Here is a 20,497-nt window from a genome sequence, read left to right as displayed (position 1 = left end):
CAGCAGTGGCCGGGTGCCCGTCATGGAAGAAGAGCCTCCTGACTGCTCTGCACCCTTAACAGGATCCCACAGGCCCGGTCTCGGCAGCGAGCTTCCTGGCGGCCTCCTCAACCCCGGCTCATGTCTGAGGCGAGGCCTCACACGTGCTTCTTCTGAATGCTCTTTCCTCACATTCTGGTTACAAGCCTGCGAGCTACCCTTGATCCTGCCACTGCCCCACATGCAGTCACTCACCAGGTCCTGTCCATAAAATCCTACCTCCTTATCGGTCCTCCTCTCTACTCACGCAGCACCTGCCCTAGGTCTCACCTGGATTCTGCTCCTGACTCCTCCCATCCACCGAAGCCAGATTCCGATTCCCACCATTATTCCCTGACTTGGCAGTCGAGCCCTGGACGTCAAGCAGACCAGGCTCAGCTCTCCGTTTGTCTCTGTTCCCTTGCCAGCCCATTCCCAACCCCTCTCCCTGCCAAGGGTCGGTGTGAGTGCCCGCGTGCTGGGGAGAAAGGGCAGGTCCCGGTCAGCCATGGCATCAGGCTGTTGGAAGCTGAGGGGCTATTAGAGCTCTTTCTCTAAGCATCCCCTCATTGAACCTAGGGCAGAGGCTCACTTGGCGACACTGTAGGGGCCAGCCTGGAGAAGCAGGATGGCCCTGGGCAGCTGCCATCCCTTGGACTGAATGGTTTCCAGTAAAGAGCTATTCCTCATCCCAGCAGTTCTCCTGGGGGTGAGGGTGGGGAGAGGCTTGTGTCATGTCTGTCATCCCCCCTCCCTTCCCTGCCTGGGTAACTGTGGCTGAAGGACCACACGTCTCTCTGTCTAGAGCAGAAGTTCTGACTTCCTCTGTGTCAGGGCAGCGTCTGTAGTGAGGCTCTGGGTGTGAGGCGGAGCCCACTGCCTGGCACATGGAGTAAGCTGTTCCTTGTGTCACTGTTCTCTCAAGGAGAGAAGCCATCTCCTTGAGAGGAACATTAAGGACAGAGTTTTCCATTTTTTAATTACTGCAAGACAAAGCATTAACCTAGGAATTATAGTACAAGAAAGAACCTGAAGGAACTAGAGGCTTGCCCTGGGGAGTAAAGCTCTATCTTCAGAACTTGCTGGCTGCCCAGGCCGAGGGACCCAGCAGGTCTGCAGAGCCCCAGGGCACAGACTTCAGCTCAGGGGAAAGAAGAGCTTTCTAGGCTTCAGAGGGTGAGATTACCCATGTTACAGTTAGTGAGTCCCCTGTCAGCAGGGAGCATACAAGTCAAAGTTTGGATCAGGGATTGATATAAACAATTTATGTAAAAGGCTAGATAGAAAATATTAGAGTCTGTTGATGACTGCTTATTTTTCTTCCCTTCCCTCCCTCCCCGCCACCCCAACCTTTTAAACACGTAAAACCCATTCTTGGCTCATAGGCCATACAAAAACAGGCTGCTAGCTGGATTTGGTCCCCCTGCCAACCCGTGTTCTAGAATTCCAGACCACTGCCAAGAGAAGGGGTATATGTTTTGGAACTTCTGGCTGCTCTCCACATATTCCCTGCAGAGGCCTGGTCTCCTAGATCAGCGGGCCCCAACCTTTTTGGCACCAGGGGCCGGTTTCATGGAAGAGGGTTTTTCCACGGACCGGGGGTGGCAGTGGGCGTGATTCAGGCAGTAGTGATTCAGGCAGTAACGCGAGCGGTGGGGAGCGGCTGACCGGCCCGCCCGCTGCTCACCTCCTGCTGTGAGGCCCCCCGTACTGGTCCCTGGCCCGGGGGTTGGGGCCCCCTGTTCTAGATCATCCTGAGAGGGAATCAGCTCTCTCTCAACCCTTTCTTCTCTCTCTTAGATATACTGTGGGGATGAAGGGGTTAAATAGCCGCCCAAGCTTTGAGGTCCAGTCGGGAGGAAGAAAGGGCCAGCTTGTCCAGTTCAGCCCCTCAGCCTGGCTTTGACCCCTATTTCCAGTTCCCTACCTACCCCTCCCCCACAGCTGGGGCTGCCCCCCCCCCCCGCCCCTCGCCCCAGGTGGTATGTCTCCATAGCAAGTCAGCCACGCCCCAGGGTCAGCTGGGAGTTCGGAGACAGATGCTACAGGTGGGGCTGGACAGATAACTTCTGGGTTCCTCAGGGCCTCTCCCTGGGGCCTGGTGAAGAGGCCCAGGCAGCCAGATGGAGCTAGAAGCTGGGCCCCAACCCCAGAGCAGATGATCGGACCACCCTGGCTGCTTTTCTGGAAGAGCCCTGATAGGGCTTCTCTCCAAGCCTTTGCTCTGACCTCCTCACTGGTCCCTGGCCTTTGGGGTCTCCCCTGCAAACAGAAGGATCTTCATTTCCCCTGCTCACAGCTTTTCTTGTCTCCCCACCACCCTCAGGATGAAGTGTCTCTTCCCACCCCACATGGCAACGCCCCCATGCTGCCCGGGCACCCCACACCTCTGCACCTTCGCTTTGCTGCTGCTTCGCCTTCTGCCTGGTGAGCTGTTGGTCACTTTCTAGAGAACGCGCCATCCCTCCTCTGGAGAGCCTTCATAACCTCTTCATTACTGCAGTGGTTCCCAAACAGGGGCAATTTGCTCCCCCCCCCCCCAATGTCTGGAGACATTTTTGGTTGTTACACCGGCAGGGGTAGAGGCCAGGGATGCTGCTAAACGTCCTACAGTGCATGGGACGCCTCCGTGATGCCAAAGAACTACCTGGCCACAAATGTCTACGGTGTTGAGAAAAACCCTCCTCTATGGGCCAGGTACCCTCTCCCTCCCCCTTGTCCGCTTACACCAGCCTGTCCTTGTTTCCATCACCGCCCCGGACAGCTAACTATGAGGCACTGTGTGCTCCCTCTAGACTAAACTCCAACAGGGGGACAGTCTGGTTCATCTGGGTCCCAGCACAGGGCTGGAGGCAGAAAGCATTGTCACTAATTGATGAACAGGCCATGAACCGGAGAGGCTTAAGAGATGACGGAGCTGTGGCAGGGTGTCATGGTGCAAGAGGCTGTGCAACTGTGCATGGGAAACTGGGACGTCTGTGCGTGACTCAGCTTGAAGTAAGAGCAGGAGAGAGCAGCAGGGTAGCAGTTGTTGGCATGTAAAAGGGTGTTTCGGTGCCTGTAAGTGTAACTGCCATTTCTTCTGTGGTGGTCAAGGATGTAGAGTGGAGCCAGACTCCCTGGATTTAAATCCCAGCTCTGCCACTTACTAGCTGTGTGCCCTTGGTTTAATTGCTTAACATCTCTGTGCCGTAGTTTTTTATAAAACAGGGATTATGGTGTCTCCCTAATGGGGTTATATTATATGGAACAATTGAATTATTGTTTCTAATGCATTTGGAACAATGCTGGCACGTGACAAGTGAGCTGTAAGCTGTGAGAGTCCGTATAAGCGGAGATGGGCGAAGGGGAGAGGGGGTCCACAGCCCTTTGGATCTAGGCAGAGATAAGGAGAGGCTGCCTGGAGCCTGGGCTGGGAAGCCCATCTTGCCTCCAGTACTTTCACTCACCAAGCAGGTCGTCCTGGGCAGACCTCGCCTGCTCTCTAGACCAAGTTCTTCCTTTGGCAAACAAGGAACGTTGAGCCTGCGGACTGTCAGGCCCCTTCCAGCCCAAGCGGTCTGGTTTCTGAGGATGCCTCAGACATGCCTGACACTGTCCCTTGGCCAGGAACTCATGGTTCCTCAATGGCCTTTAGTCACCTCTGTTGGCAGCTCAGCCGTTTGGGGAGGGGAGAGGTAGTTCTCTCCACTCAGTATGATGGTCAGGATGCCCTTGCTCATTTATCTGCTCTCTGTGTGACTGGGCTCCCCTCCTACCCTGCAGAGGCCAGAGGCCTGGCAGGGATGTCGTCATCAGGCGTGAGGCCTGGCGTCCATCTGTAACTCAGCCTCTCCCTCTCCAGGTGACCTCTCCCAGCCTCGGTGCCTCCTTTATGAGGGGAAGATAAGCCCGGCCCCACCCACCTTGTGGGGCTGCTGTGAGGAGGCAACTTATTAGGAGGTGCTTTGTAAACATTTAAGATGATGTTATGATTAATTAACCACTTCCAAGAGGAAGCCCTTTGGGGCCTGTTTTATGGAGGAGACCAAGCTTCCGGTAATTAACAGCAGTACTGGCACCCTCACCTCTAGTGGGACAAAGTCTCCATTGGCAAGTAGGCCAACCTGGCCAGCGCAGTGCAGTTTCCTAAGGGAAGTGCCTCTAGACAGACAAGGGGGGTTGGCCTGGTCAGCGCGGGCCGTTAGCAATTCCCCATCAGTGGAACACTTCATGCCACCGCATCTCTGCACAAGGCGTTCCTATTGCCTGGGATACCCGCCCCTCCTTCCCTCTGGGGCCGATTTGCCCTCAAGGTCTAGCACAGCTGCTAACTCCTTCGTGAGGCCCCTTCTGTCTCTGCCATCAGCCCTACCCCCAGCATTAGTCATTCCTTTCTCTTCGTTCCCATAGCACCGAGAAGCCCTCCGTTAATAATACTGCGGCTCTTCCCAAGGGGTCTCCCCTCCCCACCCCGCCTCTGCACTCTGGATGGTTGAATGTCTGGAGGGCAGGGACAGGGCCCAGCTCTGACCACGTGTCAGGCAGCTCCCTGAGGGCCAGGGTGAGCCTGCGGTGTTCTCGGCTCTATCCCTCCCCCCATCTAGGGCAGTGCCTGGCATAGTCCACGTTGAGTGACGGTGTTGGCACAATCACTGGGCCCTCCCAGGACAATGGCTATGGTGCCTCCCGAGGCATGGCTGTCGGCTCTGAGCCCCGCTTTCATCTCTTCCTCTAGTGTTGTCCTCTCCCCTCTTCACCTGTTAAGTTTATCCTGTTTGCTCCGGGTTGGGAAAACTACGGCCAGGCTTATGAGAAGTGTCTGTAAAGTACAAGAGTAAACAGGCGGAGGAGTGCCTGAGCACACGACCCGGGAAACGCCACGCAGGTCTCTCACCTCAGTCCTCAGAGGCCGGCTGCCCAAGTGACCTTTGGACAGGTGCCCGCAAATGCTCCTATAAATGTTTACCGCTGGGCCGTCTGTGCTGCCCGGATCCCCTGCCCGCTGCCCCGCCCATCTTCCACTGTAATTCTCACCTTTCGCCTGTTTCTGATTAGATGGGAAGTCCCAAGAATTAGAGAACATCACTCTGGGTTTGTCCACAACTGCACCCTTGGAAGTGTCTTAGTCCCTTCCGGCCAAATGCGACCCCTTTGCCTCTGCTCCACCACCACCGGCCTCCTGAAGGACCGCCACCCCCCCCTCCTTATCTTCACCCTCTCCTCCTCTGCTGATTCCTTACAAGCTGTTTAAAACTGAAGTCTTCGTATTAAAAAAAACCTTAGCCAGACAACCCCTCTGGTGACCACCCTTCTTTCTTCCTTCTCTACCGAGTCCCTTGGAAGGGCTGTCTCTGCTCTCCCCCATCTCCCTTCTCCCTGTTCAACCCACTGCAGGGAGGTCTCTACCCACAGGACTCCACTTGGACAGCCTTTGCCACGGCAGGGTCACCGGAGGGTCTTTTGCCTTTGGCAATATGGAGCTGATCTGCCCAGGTCAGCCTCCGGAGCACCGGATAGCATCCCTTCACTCCGTCCACATCTGAGTGCCTGTTCCTATGGACGGGCACTGCTCTAGGGACGAAGGACATGGCCATGGACGCTCATCCTCAGGCGCTTCCATTCTTCCTCTGGCTCAGAAGGGTCTTGTCTCCTGGCGTAGAGGTGCCAGCTCTCCTCCTCCTTCCCAGGATCTTCTGTCAGTGGGTGTGCTCTCCAGGGCTTGACCCTTACTTCTCTTTTTACTCTGCAGTCCCTCTGGGAGATCCTTCTCTATCACTATGGATACCGGTGACCAACCTATCGGTCTTCTCCCACTGACTACCCTCCAAAGAAACAGACCCCCGTGTCCAAGTGCTTGTCCCGCCGTGTCACCAAACCTCAGTTCCTGCATATCCCACGGCACCTCCCTGCTCTGCCTCCAGACCCACATCGCCCGAACCAGAAATCTAGAAGCCAGTTTTAAACCGCACTCTCTCATCCTCAGGCTGAATCGATGATCAGCTCCTGCCCATTCTTCCTATTCAGTGTTGGTTTTTCTACCCCTATTACAGCAGCAGCCTTCTCACTATTTCCCTGTCTCTAGTTTCACATTCTGAGACCCATCCCACTGCACCAGACGCCTGAATCATTTCCCTAAAATGCAAATCTGATCCTATCTGTCCTCTTTAGTGGAGTTCTGAAGTCCACACTCCCCAGCTCGGCCTACGCATTGGTGCCCACCTGCCCATTCTTGCTGTGCCACGCCCTGCCAGTGGCTGAAGATTCTGCAGATGAAACTACCAACCACAAGAGCCCCTTGTGGGCAGCTTCTGGCTTACCTCGTCGCCCTCCCATCCTTCTCCCTCCTCCCATTTACCCTAGTGACACACAGACTTTCTTTCCTCTGGGCATTTTATCCCCACCTGTGGGCCCCTGCTTACCACAACCCTGTTCTGTTTCCGGAAAACACCTCTATCCTGTTCTTAGAGTCCTAGTTCTGTCACCATGCGTAACTCACTATGTGATCACAGTCACGTGACCACCCCTGTGATCACTTAATCCAGTGCTTCTCATCTTTTGCTGCACATTAGAATCAACTGGGGAGCTTGAAAACTTTGATGCCCAGACAGCATCCCAGACCAATGAGGTCAGATTCTGTAAGTGTCAGGGGACACTGTCTGTCCCCTGTCTCTAAGACTGTACACACTTTGCATCTGTAAGGACTCCCAAAGGGAGCCAGCTCCGAGGCACACACCTTGGCAAGATCTGCTCAGAGCACTTAGCAGAAGCGGGGCTTGGAACTGCTTCAAGCATGGGCCCAGGGTCGCCATTTCCCACAAGCTTGGAAAAGCCCCATCACGTCCGCTGCAGCTGAGCATGACTCAGCAGGCCTGGCCGCTCTGGTGACCTGCTCCCCAGCATCGGGTGTGGCCCCCACGGCCACCCTCCGCCTATTTGGAGGAGGCCCAGCTCCCCCAAACAGGCCCCAATCCTCGGGAAGCAGCCACACTCACTTCCTGGCCTCATCCGTCTGGACCATGAATGTGGCCTTGACAGGACAATCCACTCTCATCTTGTCCTGCCCGGGAAGGTAGAGACTTTTAAACTGACCAGGTGGCTGGTCCGGAAGACAGCCTGAGGTTGTGTAAACAACAGAGTTTGGCTTCTGACTCCACCATCCCCTAGCTATGTGACCTTGAGCCCATTGGTCATTTGACCTGCCCTGGGCCTCGGTTTTCGGGTGTATAAAATGGAAATCACCGCCCGACCTTATGAATGTACACAACAGGTCTGGCGCAGAGGAGGGGCTCGTTACAGTCTCCTTTCCTGCCCCCATCCTCCGCTCTCCTCCCCAGAGCAGTGGGTTGGCTACGCTGGAGGCCCTCACCGGGGCACCCCCCAGTCCCGACACTGGTGAGCACGTGAGGACAGATCTGGGTTGTGCTGTGGGGAGAAGGGAATAAGCGCACACTTGCACCCCTCCAGTTCCCTAGGGCAAGACGCCATTTTTGCTTTGCCTGGCCCAGGGCCTCCAGGGAGATAGGCAGTTTCAGCCTCGAATGGGCTCCCTTACAAGGGAGCGTGCTGCATGTGGATGGGTGAGAGCACGGGCTTGGGGACCACCTGGCAGGGAGGGCGCCAAGGCAGACTGGTGTCGTATACCAGCTCCATCCCTGACTAGCTGGTCATGCTGGGCAGGTTCTGGCCATTCCCCACACCTGCAGGGTAGGAGTGGGCACGGCTGCCTGCCTGCCTTAGGGCTCGGTGTGATCAGGTGAGAAAAGCACCACGGAAGCCCTCTGTAGCCCCAGAGGGCCGCACGAATGCAGCATCACTACACCGAACACGGCTTCAATTTTTACAAATTTCTGTGTCGGGTGGGAGGTTGGTCAAGATGACCTATAAAGGGCTTCCCTGGTGGTGCAGTGGTTGAGAGTCCACCTTCCAATGCAGGGGACATGGGTTCGTGCCCCGGTCCGGGAAGATCCCACATGCCGTGGAGCGGCTGGGCCCGTGAGCCATGGCCGCTGAGCCTGCGCGTCCAGAGCCTGTGCTCCGCAACGGGAGAGGCCACAACAGTGAGAGGCCCACGTACCACAAAAAAAAAAAAAAAAAAGATGACCTATAAAGACCCCATGGTTCTGTGGGCCCCAAGGTTCCAAGGCCAAAGCTAAGAGTCTCTAACCCATTCAGGGCCAGAATATTGGCTGGTAAGGCAGATGGTGAGTTGATGTAAATGACTCCAATGTCCAAGAGGCAGGGTGAGCATGTGTGTGTGTGTGTGTGTGTGAGATGGGGGCAGGGGTGCACAGCAGAGCCCTCTGGTCTCAAGAAGCCTAGGACAGCACAGCACTCACCTTCTGGGGAGCATTGATGACTCCAGTGTTGTAGCCAAACTGCAGGGAGCCGAGCACTGCCCCTCCCACGGCCAGCATGAGGCGGCCCGTCAGCTTCTGCAGAGAGAAAAGCCCACACTGTTGGAGGCACGCCAGGCCCAGGTGACTAGAGGGCAGGGCCTGGGCTGGCAGGTTCCCTTGTTCAGATAGCTTGCCTGACTCCTGGCACCACACCAGCCCTTCTCTGAAGAAACCTGGCCACTTCCTGACCTCAGGTGCCCAAACCAGCCCTGCCAACTTCTAGACACCGGGCTGGCCAGACTCATTCCTGGGGAGAGAGGGTAATTAGGGTCTTCCCCCTCTCTGTAGCCAGGGCGTGGCCTTCTCCGGGGTCTCATTCCCCCGTTGAAGCCATGCCTGGGCTTGAGGTGGCTCCAGACTCTCTGGCTGGGAGGCCCAGGAACCAAGGCAAGGGGGGCCCAGTTACGTGGGAGGAGCGGCATGGATGGGCGAAGTGCCCTGGATTTGGAGCCCAAGATGCCGGCTTCTAATTCCAGCCCACCTGCCTCCTTGCTCTGCGAATTCCAGCAGGTGAGTCCCCTTCCCCACTCCTCCCGGCCCGTCTGGTTGCTTGTCTGCAAACCCTCGCCTCCATTCACAGGGTAGATACTGAGGCAGAGACAAGTTCCAGCTTACTCAGGGGTCTGCAGAGAGCCAGGCTGAAGCTCGGGGCAACCATCCCCAGACCACGAGCTTCCCAGGGTTGTTAGGACACAGATGACATACCAGCCAGGAATGTGCTTTGGAAAAGTACACGACACAAGGTGAGTAAGAGTGCTGGGTCGAGGTGTTTCCAATGGGCAGAGGGCTGGGGGAGAAAAAGGGCAGTGGGTTCTGTCACCTGGAAGCCAAGGGCCGGAGGCAGCAGGCAGGGAGGAGGCCAGCAGGCAGGAGGGCCCGGGGAGAGCAAGGTGCCTTGCTAGGGAGAGGACTTTTGTTTTCTTTTAAAATGAAGACGCCAAGATGTATGACAGTTAAGGCAGGCCCTTAACTGACCGAAAGAACGGGGCCCGGGGGGAGGGATGCCAAAGAAATGATGGGCGGGCATTCACCAGGTGCACCACACAGGGCTGGGCACTGGAGGGGAGGGGTGGAGGCACAGATCCTGAGCCGCACCTACCTGTGGAGGGGAGAGCCTCAGCTTGGCGATGGCCTTGGTCTCCCCCCCTCCCCCCAGAACCCAGAAGCAGCCCTGACTTCGAGATCCTCACAGATAGCGCTGGGCTTAGCTGTTAATCAGACACATTCCTAGTATGTTCTTTTCATTCTCTAGAAGCCGTCAGGCCATCGATTGTGAAAGCTAAGGTTCTCACGTCAGAGGCTGAGAGTAAGGTTTCAGCCAGCAGGAGTTCAGAGCCCATTCCTTGTCAAGGGAGAGCTGGATCCTTCCTTCCCACGGGCTCCTTCCTGGCCAGACTCTGGACATTCATCCTAGACGCTGGGCCTTTCCTCCCAGCGGGCTGCACTCCCTGTAAATCCTGTCTGTCACAGCCCACCCTGCCCAGCACCCCTCAGAGCCTCCCTCCCAACTCCTTAGGGAGCCTTCAGACCCAAGGCTGTTGGTTCCGAGTGGGTGGTGACACCTGACAGGCCTCCTCTGGTGGGCCCCGGCCAAGCCCAACTCCTCGGGTGACCACTGGGATTAAGTAAGAGGAGGTCACAAGGACGGCACGACAGCGGCTGTTGAACCCCCACGTGGGGGCTTTCTGCCTGGTGAGTCACAGGTGTCACGGCTCAGGGTTGGCCTTGAGGTTGGCCATCGTCTGATACTAATGGTATACAAGGTATATATCATTCTAGTACACACTCGAATAAATAGAAAACTAGCAATGCAAACCTAGGATTTGAAAAAATGTGGCATAGCTATATAATGGAGTACTTAACAAAGAAAGCTCTTTAGGTACTGATTTGGCATACTCCCCAAGTTATATTAAGTAAAAAGCAAAGCTTCAGAACAGCGTGTTGTATGCTACCTTTTGTGTGGGAGGGAAAAAAAAAAAAGGCTAGGATGGGGGAGAATATACACATCTACTTCCTTAAAAGAATGCACAAGAAAGGTAACAGTGTACCTTGGGGATCTGGGTGGCAGAGGCAGGGTAGAAGGGAGAATTTTCATTTTATATCCCTTTGTACGTTTTTGAATTTTGAACCACATGAATGTATCACCTATTCAAAATATTTTTTACAAGCCCTGTGGTTTCATATTATTTAGAACACAGCAATTTAAATAAAAATAGAAGTGAAAAATGATACAGATGATATGCGGCTCTGGTAAAAATCGTGCCCTTGCACGAATGCCCTCGCAGAAGGGGCTCTGCTGGGCGGCAGTACTGTTACTACAGCCCTGTCTCCAGTCTGGCTCTGGTGTGCCAGGGGTCTCTGGGCCTCTGAAGTCAGTCTTGGGGCCCTGCTGAGCAGCTGTGCCTCTGAGAGCGGGGGCTGCTGGGAGCCAAGGACAAAGCCCTCTGCTGGACTTTGCCACTTGGCAGGTCAAGGTCAAACTCTGCTTTAGAAAGCCTGCCCACCCACCGGCTGGGTTACATCCACATCCACCCAGGCAGGCTGCTGCGTCAGGAACTACTAAAAGGCTCAGTGACTCGCGCCCTGGGCCCTGGTCCTGACATCAAGGAAGAGGCATCAGGTCCACTGGGAAGGGGAGGCTAGTGTGGTCCGAGCTTCAGTTGGGGCACTGCGGGAGCCCTGCAGGGACAGACTTGTAATTTTGCCTGGGACAGTCGATCAAAGGTGGGTCCCTGGGAGGTGACACTGGAGTTGGGCCGTGAAGGACATGCAGGGAGTCTGCCAAGTGGAGAAGCGGTGGCAAGACTGCATTCCAGGTAGACAGAACAGTACGTGCAGGGGGAAGAAGGGGGGGCCCTGCAAGGCCGGATCTAACGGGGTGCTCAGTGTGGCTGGATGCTAGATCCAGGGGAGAAGCATGGCCCCCGCTCCTGGGTAGGCAAGAGGCACCCACCACCTCTCGCCCCCACCGCACCCAGCGTGCTCACGACAGGACTTGGAATCTGAAGACCCAGGCTGAAAGGCATCGAGCTGCTTCCCTCACCTTGGAGTTGAGATATGTGGTAGCCCTGACTCTGGGTCTCAGTTTCTTCACATAAGAAATGGGGATAAGAGTGCCTTCCCTTAAAGCTTGCTGTCAAGCTCTGCATCATGGAGCCGGCAGGGTTCACTCGACAGATGTTCGCTGAATCAAGGAGGGATAGGAAGTCCCCATGGTACCATCTGCCTCCACCAGTCCCGTGGCTGGAACTGAAAGGCGGTAAGTCCATTCATTCAACATGTATATATTTACGTGCCAAGCTGATGGACTCGTTGGTGATGCCTTAAAGAAGGGGTACAAGCCCCACAGCTCACAGCTTTCTTGTGGAAGCCTTTTATAGGGGTGGAGGAGCAAGGGAGAGTCTAGAATCTGGGACCACGGCCGCCCATCACCACCCCTGGGGATGGGGCTACCTCCTAGAACATCCCGTGCTGTTCCAGGCCTTTGCCCTTGCTGTGTGCTCTACAGTCTCCAGCTTCTGCTCCAAGCAGGTGGGAATACCCATCTGCTGTCCACCCACCACACTGGGAACTCCTTAAGAATGGTACCTAGGGTGCCCAGAGTAGGGCGCAGCGCTGAATATTTATACAAAGCAAACCTGTCACTTCTGAAATTAACTTTTTGGGCAAAACTGGCTCTGCATGTATCTGTTCTCTGAGAACAGTGTTCATCCTAACAGATTTGAACTCGGCCATGTAGCAAACCCCTGATGAGTACTGGAACATCAGCTCTGAGAGCTGGAAACAGCCTAAAAGTAACTCTCCAGGCCCCCACCCCAACCCACAGGGCTGTGGAGGAAAGACCTCTGACCCGAGTTCAAATCCTGATTCTCCTAGGGGTGCCCCAGGCCTCTCAGTTCAGCAAGCGCTTGGGCTCGGGGTCCTGCACGAGGAGGCTCTCATGCCCTCACCCCTCACCACCCCATCCCAATTCTGGGGGTCTTGAGGCCCACTTAGAGCTCTCCTCCTCCCAGGAAGCCACTGATGAAATGTTGGCTTCAGAACCTCTCCTCCCACACACGGGGATGCCGGGTGGCCTAGCCAGGTCATGTAACTTGCCAAGCACCGTGCGTGGCCTTTCGACTTGCGTCCGTGGGCCGGGCCTTTCCCTGGCATGTACTCCAGCTCCGGGCTCTACCAGTCAGTACTGGCGGAGGGAGGGCATGTGGCCACGCCATTCAGAGGTAGGTTACTCCCAATGGGAGGAGGGTCCGGGAGGAGGGTCCTGGAGCCGGGATGAGCCAGATGTCACTCACATCCTTTCCTCCTCCCACAGCTCCTGAGTAGCCCTGGGTGCACTGGAGCATGGGACAAGGACCTTGTAACTGCGTGGTCCCCAGTTCTAAGCAGGGTGGAGCAGGGGTTTATGGGATCCGTGACAGCTCCCTTTTTATTTTTTTATTTTTTACTTTAATTTTCTAAGATTTCATTTGAACAAAATTCTGGGAGATGAAAAAAGAAGCGCAAGAAACTGCAGAATTGCTGTAATACCCTCATGCGATTGATGGGGAGCCTAAGGTCAGAGGGTAGGGGCCCAGGATACTCGGCAAACAAAAGCTAATTCTGGGACTTGAGTTCTTTGGATTCCTGGACAAGGCATTTTACCCTCTGAACTCTTCCAGCCTGTCAGGTCTTTTCAAGAAGAAGAGTAATAACCATGTGGAGCCTGACCTTCAGGTGACCTCAGGCATTTACTCCTCCCAGCCATCTTCTTCAAGTCCTCCAGTGATGTCAGGACTTCTGCAAGGCTGAGCCTCCCCTGCACCCCGCAGTGGCCCTGGAGGCAGAAGGTGCTCATCAGTCTTTAAAAGCAGAGAGGAGAGGGAGCTGCCGCTTTTATCAGCACCAGCAGCACCGGGCAGGCCCTAGGCAACGTGCCAGGGGCTGCATCCACATCCTGATTTAACCACCATCACCAGGCTCTGGGGGAGAGATGGCTCCCACTTCACGGATGAGAAAATGGGAGACTCAGAGAGGAAAAGGCGGATGATCAGGAGGCCTTCGGCTGCTGGAAGCTTCAAACTGAGGGGTCTCTGCTGCCAAACCCTTCCTGCTCACGTCCTCCCCTGCTTCCGGGTACTGGTCCCCAAAGGAAGCAAGGTTTCTATCTGCTCCTTCCTTCCTATGTAGGTCAAATTCCATTCCAGCAACTCGCTGGGCCTTGCCCAGTTTGAGCCAGGACAGCCCAGGCCCAAGCTCAGAAACCTCTCGGTCGCTTGGGTAGATTTTGCTCTAAGACCAGGTTGGTCAACTATGGTCCGTGGCCAAATCCAGCCTGCCAGCTAAGAATGGGTTTTACATTTTTAAGTGGCTGGGGAAAAAAAAAAAAAGAAGGCTAATATATTGTGATACATGAAAATTGTATTAAATTTAAATTTCAGGGGAGTTCCCTGGCAGTCCAGTGGTTAGGGCTCAGTGCTTTCACTGCCGTGGGCCTGAGGTTCAATCCCTGGTTGGGGAACTAAGACCCCACAAGCCGTGTGGCTCAGCAAAAAAAAAAAAAAAAAAAAAAAAAAAATCAAATTTCAGTTTCCATTAATAACATTTGATTGGAACACAGCCAAACTGTCCCCCATTCCTTTGGGGACCAGAAGTCTATATTGTTTATGGCTGCCTTTGTGCTACAACAGCAGACTGTATGGCCCACAGAGCCGATGGTATTTACTTACAATTTAGCCCATTACAGAAAAAATTTGCCCATCTCTGCTTTAAGCTCCAGGTGCTCTGAATTGCCAAGTGCAAACCCAACACACGAGCTGCACAGGACTTTTCAAAGCTTTCCAGGCAAAACCAAATCGTCTTCCAAAAAGGTGTTAAATGCAAACAAATGACTCCCTGAGAGTCAGTCAGCACCCGGGCATCTGGAGAAGCTGACACCCCAGAGAGGTACCCATTCAGTAGAGAGGTGGGCACCAATTTGACTACGATAAGATTAATTTGATAAGACCATGGGAATATGTAAAGGTCCTCAACACTCTCAGCAGACAAGTTTAAGTACCCCACTTGTGTGACCTTGAAAAATCCTCTTCCCCTAAGACCTCCTGTTCTCCATAAGAGAGGCTTCCTAAGAATAAGAAATTATATTACTAAGGAAGGACAATACCTGAGTGCATGTTCCCAACGCTATTCTAGTCAATGGAGATTCAGCAATAAACTCAACCGAATCCCTGCTTCATGGAACTTGATATTTTAGTTGGGGGCTGGCAGCGGCGGGTAGGGTGGAAGGATAGAGAAAAAAACACCTAAAATACATCAGGTGGTGAGTGGTATGAAGAGAGAAAGTGACGAGGACAATCACTTAATTCTTAATCACGGTGGGACATTTTGTAATGGAATATTATGCAGCTATTGGAAAGAATGCAACACATCTGTATGTACTTGATACGAAAAGAGTGCCGGGTAAAAAAGCAAAGTACTAAACAACGTATAGAATGTACATTTTGTGTACGGAAGGAGGAGATAATGAACTTGTATAATGGCACTTCCTTATATGTGCAGAGAGAAACACTGCACGTATTGGTGGGTGAACAGGATGGGCTGCACTGGGCTGCACAGAACTATGTAGAAAGCGTGATCCAATTACACTGAATTCCATTTATAGGCACACATACACACATGCACAAAAAGAGGTCTGTGAGGGTAAACACCAAACCATTACAACTGGGAGGAGATGTTTACTCTCTTCCTTTGCATGATTCTCTATAGTTGGCTCCATTACAGTACTTCTGTAATTTAAAAAAAAACCCTGCAACCTGACCTAGAGAGGCAGGTATTATCCCTGTTACAGTTGAGGAAATTAGCTCCAACAGGAGCTGTGGCTGGTCTGAGGTCAAATGGTAGAGATGTTTCTGGTGGAGCCCTTTCCTCCTCACTCCCCAGTGCCAAAATAGCGGGGGTGAACTCTGGGCTAGGCGCTCTGGGCAGATGTCCTGTCCAGCAGAGGCCTCAGTAGCCAAAGGCTCGTTAAGCTGGGGTCTGGCGACAGCTCTCTCCCCTTCCAGGGTACCAAGGCCCTGGGGAGGCAACAGCCAGCAAGGTGGTGGTGCTGAAGTCTTAGAAAGGGTGAACACTGCCCTCATTCTGCACGAGTTCAAGGTCTGGGAGCCCTGCTCCGTTACTGCAAAACCCCAATGTTTATGCATTAGCTATTGAGCTACTCCCTCCCTGGCCTGGAGGCTGGGTGGCAGAGCCTTAGGCTCCACTCCATGCCTCCCACGGAAGAGGCCGGTAACAACTGGAGGTTTGTTTTGGTGACCAGGCCTAGACACAGCCTCTCTGAGCCCATAGGTCCAACCGGGAGCCTTCTCAACCTCTACCATTCTGGGACGCAGGTTACCAAACTGAGTGGCTCCGCCCAGGAGTGAGGTGGGGGAGGGGGGAGGTTGCAGGTCCCAAGCCAACACTGCACGCTTCCCCTTTGTCCCAGGCCTCCCCAGCTCTGCCAGCTAGGGTGGGAGGGGGAGAGAACTGGATGCCTGTACCCTTGGAGCTGGAGCAGAGCTCTAGGCCCTGACATCCTGTGACCAGGAGGCACTGGGTAAAGCTGAGCTCCTTGAAGTCACAAGCTGATTACAGGGGGATTGGGGGTTGACCCAGCTCCAGGCCAGGTAGGGTTGGTCCCGGAATGGCCCAGCATGGGACAGGGATCATCATGGAGATGTTGACGATGTCCGTACACCCAAACTGGACGTGCAGAGGGTCCTTCCACTGAAAATAGCCGCCACCCTGCTTGAGGGCACTGGGCAGTCGCCACAACTACCATGCGGAGTGAGCCTCCATCTTACAGGGAAGAAAACCGAGGCTCTGAGGAAGGCCACTTCCCCCAGGTCATAGTTTTATGAGGATGTGTTTTGTTTCCATTCACAGAAGGCTTTCAGTTGTCAAATTATATCTAATCCAACTATTAGACTGCACCCAGAAAGTGGCTGGAAAGTCTGGGAGTCGGGGAACTCCTGCTCATTTGGGGTGAGTGGAAGGTGGCACATAGGACAGGGGTGTGCAGAAAAAAACATGTTTTTTAAAAACAATACTGAAGAACATCTCAAATTTTTTGTGACAGCCTTATCTTGGCTAAGCCTCTTTCCTTCTCTGGCCTCAGTTCCCTATTTGTCAAACAGGGTTGGGACATGCACTGGAAGCTCCCTTCCTGCTGGGGACTTTCTTTTATCCTCTTATGCCATCCTAGAAAGGCTAGCAGGTGTTTTGTGGTGGGAGGCTAGTACGTGACCTTGGAAAAGTCATTTTCCATTGGATTGTGATGTCATCATGACTTGTTATCACCCTCACGGGGCGGGCAGGGCAGCCACATCAGTTGACCCATCTCTGGGCCTGGCACTCTCACCCATGGGCTACTCTGCAAACCAGCTTCCTGAAAAAACCCCTACTGGAGAACTAGCCAGCAGAAACTTTAATGATTTACCCAACCAAGCGATACAGCCCGGGCATCCTGGGACTCCCCAAAAGCTCATGTTGCCCAAATGCCAGACTTCTGGACAGAGGCTGCAACCCAGGTAGCAGGTCACCTGGGGCCCAGTAGGTGCAGTGCATCATGGGAATCCAGAGAAGCAAGGGATATTTATGGAGCATCCATGGGGACAGATAGACACATTTATTTCTGAATTCTTACAGACACTCTAATGACAAAAATGACATCATTCTGCAGACGTGGCAACTGAGCTAAGCTGGAATTCAAAACCACAAATGCAGGACTTCAAAAGCCTATGCTCTTCCGTACCACTGAGGGGCTGAGGAACCCCACGGATTTCTCATTTCTCCTTTGTCTGGAGGGCGGAGTGGCAGAGTCCTGGGGCATGACTGGGGTGCTAGGAGGGACTAGTTGGGAGTTCTTCACAAAGGGCTGGGTGAGACATCTGGGGGCAGGGCTCACCCTCATCTGCTGCCCAGGACGGAGCATGAGCAAAGCGCTGGCTGGGACAGGAGGGTCTTCAACCTGTCTCCTCCCTACTTCCTACTCAGTTAAACTCAGCACAGTGAGCCACAGAGGAACATGACAGAAAGCAGGAAAGTCAGCTGAGTCAACTGCGGAGATGAGGAGGAACATAGCCGAAGGAACTTCAGAACTAGACACACCTGGTTTTAAGACCTTGGGCAAGTGATATAACTTCTCCAGGCCTCAGTTTAACCTTTTGCACAAAAGGGCTGGGCTTGCTGATCGAATCAGCAGCTCCAAAGGGAAAGGCTTTTTTCTAGAATGTATACAGGATGATCCATAGAAAGTTTAGCAAAAAAATAAAAAATAAAATGTTTTTACTATAACTGTTATCTGTATTTGTCTTTTGAAATTTCTACTTTATGTAGGCATATAATCTATCATTATAACAGTGCACATACATGAATTTATAAATACAGATAAAGCACTGGGAAGGAGGTGCTCCAAAATTATTTATTGATGGAGCCGGCAATCAAAAGTTTGGAGGATACTGCATGAAAAACACCTACCTGCTACAGAACTGGCTGGCACATGGGCACCCCTGAAGTTAGGCAAACTCTCTCCCCTCAGCTCAAAATTCAAGAAAGTCTATGGTGAAAAGGGATAGTGTAGACTGAAAGCCGTTTCTGATTGGCCTGGGTTCAAATCCAATTCAGCCACTTACTAGCTGTGTGACTTCAGGTAAGTTACTTCCCTTCTCCGAGCTCTAGGCCCCTGAACCAGCAGAGCTATATATGGAGGGTCAGTGACACTGAAAAGCATTTAAGCCCAGAGCCTAGTGAACTACAAGTGACTGTTGACTTTCTCCTCCACTTTTCTGTCTCCTCTCAAAATACTCACTTCTCCACTCAACAGATGAACACCCAGGTCCTGCATCACATGCTGAACAGACATTTCTTACCCTTGCAGGAGTGAAAAAAGTTTTCCCTCTCTTACAGACAGTGAAACTGAGGCCCAAAGAAGTTAAGTGACCTGCCAGAGCCCTGAGGTAACACAGCAAATATTTAAGCTTTGCAGTGGCAACGTTCTTACCACTAGCTAAAATAGCGTCTCATTTTATTTTTATTTTGTTATATCCCAGCATAATGGCTCACCTATGACTGTCAGGAAATGTGTTCTGGGCTCAGGGTCTCTCTTCAGGCCAGGGCGGGGTGGTGAAGCAAGTTGTTTGCATTCATCAGGCATAAAGGAACCTTTTCCCGCTGAGGGTGCAGCCTGGTGTCACTGTCACGCACCTCTCTGCCCAGCCAAGACCTTGTTCAGTTCCACCGGACACCTCCACAGCCCATAGGAAGGGCAGTGCAGAGTTCAGTGCTAACCCCCCATGCCAGGTGGAAAAACGGACATCCTCGTGCCTTCCCTGCCGAATTTCAAAGAAAAAAGTCACTTGAAAATATTCTATAGAAAGGGGAGGAAGGGAGGGAGGAAAGAAACAAAGCCCTACAACACACAAGGTGGGGCCCAATAAATATTTGTTGGAAAGGAACCTTTCTGGGAAAGTCACAAAGATCCCCTGTAGGACAAGCCCGTTTACAGATGAAAAAAAGAGATCGTATCTAGGCAGTTGCTTGCTCCCGGGGGAAGGAAGAGTCCTCATCTATTCAGTCCCGCGTCCCTCAGCTCCCTGGCGCGCGCTACTCCCACTCCACTCCAGCCAGGGGCCCCTTCCCGACCCTCGGCCCCCCCGGGATCGCGGCGGCGGCCCCTGGGGTACTCTCTCCGTCCGGCCCTCACCAGCTCCGCCCGAGCAGGGAAACGTGCCACCTCAGAGCACATCTCCCCGGGTCTTGGCAAAAGCTCTGGGGCCTGCACTACGCGGAAAGAAGAGCCTCGGAAGTCAGGCTTTTCGCCTCAACTCTGTAGCCAGGCACCCTGGGGTTGGAGCCCGGGCCTTAAGAGAGTGCCCTCCGCCTTGGAACCCCGGAGGACCGGCGCGGGGACTGCGCGAGGCCGCGGAAAACGCCCAACACCAGGCCGCGCGCCCAGTGTGGCGCCCAGGAAAAGGGAGCATCTGTTCCGAGCCGGCCGAGCGGGGGCGGGTCCCTCCTCCTCCGAGCGCCCGGGCCGGGGCCCGGCCGGGGGCTCGGCCGGCTCAGCCAATGGGCGCCGCGCTCGGGCCCCCTCCCCCGCCCCGGGAGAAGTCGGAGCAGGGCCGCTGAGGAGGAGATCGTGAGCGACGTGCCGCGCCCGGGCCCTGGGTCCCCCGGCCCTGCCGGGACGCGTGGACGGCGCGGCGCCCCCGGAAGGAAGCCAGCTGCTCACTGCGGGCGCCAACAACGCACGCGGCGCCCACGCGCCCGCCAGATCCCGACCCCATCCCCGCCCAAGTCCCCGGCAGCGGCAGGGCGCTGCGCTCCAGGCCCGCGCCGAGCATGGCTCTGAGAGGCGCGCCGCCGGCCACGGGCTCACAGAGCGTCCGGGCCGCCGGGGAGGCCCGGGGAGGCCTAGGCCGGCGGAGAGGTGACCGGGGGTCCGCGCCTTTGTTCCAGGTGGGGAGGGCCCGCGGGCGCGCGACTCACCTTGCTGCTGGGCTCCATGGCCGCGCTGCGCCGGAGGCTCTGGCAGCGCCGGGTGCGCGGGCGGCGACGGGCGGGCGGGCTGCACTCTGCGGATCAGGCTCCGGCTCCGGTCCCGAGACTCCGACTACGACTCTGACTCCGACTCTGGTCGCTTGGCCTGCCGCTCCCTAGCGAGCTAGCTCCTGGGACCTGCGGCCCACGATCTGAACGCTCGCTGGGGTTACCTCTGAGCGCTGGGACGTTCTCGTTTATAGGACCCCAGCCATTGGCTGGCGCGGCTGAGGTGCGGGGGGGGAGGAGGGGTGGGCAGAGCCTTGGGGGCGGGGACTGGGGCACGTCCGGGGCGGGGCTCCGCGGGGAGGGGGCCAGGGCCGGGGTAGTGGGGCGGGAGGGCGCCCCGCGGGCACCTCGCTGTGGCTGAGCGTCTCCCCCGCTCTCTGGGTCCCGGGAGTTCCCTCGCTGTGTGACCCTCAGCAAGTGTGCGCACCTCTCTGAGCCTCGGCAGCCTGTAGCAAAATGGAGGAGCTCGTACCGGCTGTGAGACAAAATAGGAGCGGCAAAGGGTAGCGCTTAAGAGCAAGGACTGGAGTCCT

At 54.8% G+C, this 20,497-nt stretch overlaps 1 protein-coding gene across 1 annotated transcript in view; it reads right to left on the bottom strand.

Moving 5' to 3' along the window:
* The window catches only part of SLC2A1 (solute carrier family 2 member 1), a 28,247-nt gene extending 8,146 nt beyond the window's left edge, over positions 1–20,101 (bottom strand). Inside the window, exons 1-2 of the mRNA XM_082834378.1 lie at positions 19,905–20,101; positions 8,337–8,432 (exon numbers count right to left, since the gene is read on the bottom strand). Of these exons, the coding sequence (XP_082690504.1) occupies positions 8,337–8,432; positions 19,905–19,922 (114 nt within the window). The 5' untranslated portion in view covers positions 19,923–20,101. The remainder of the gene's footprint in view (positions 1–8,336; positions 8,433–19,904) is intronic.
* Between the last annotated feature and the right edge of the window lie 396 nt (positions 20,102–20,497).

The sequence above is a fragment of the Leucopleurus acutus genome, assembly GCF_964270905.1.
Source record: "Leucopleurus acutus genome assembly, chromosome: 2".
Classification (NCBI taxonomy): Eukaryota; Metazoa; Chordata; class Mammalia; order Artiodactyla; family Delphinidae; genus Leucopleurus; species Leucopleurus acutus.
The sequence above is the reverse complement of the archived record's forward strand: the minus strand, read 5'-3'. Positions and strand labels throughout refer to the sequence as shown.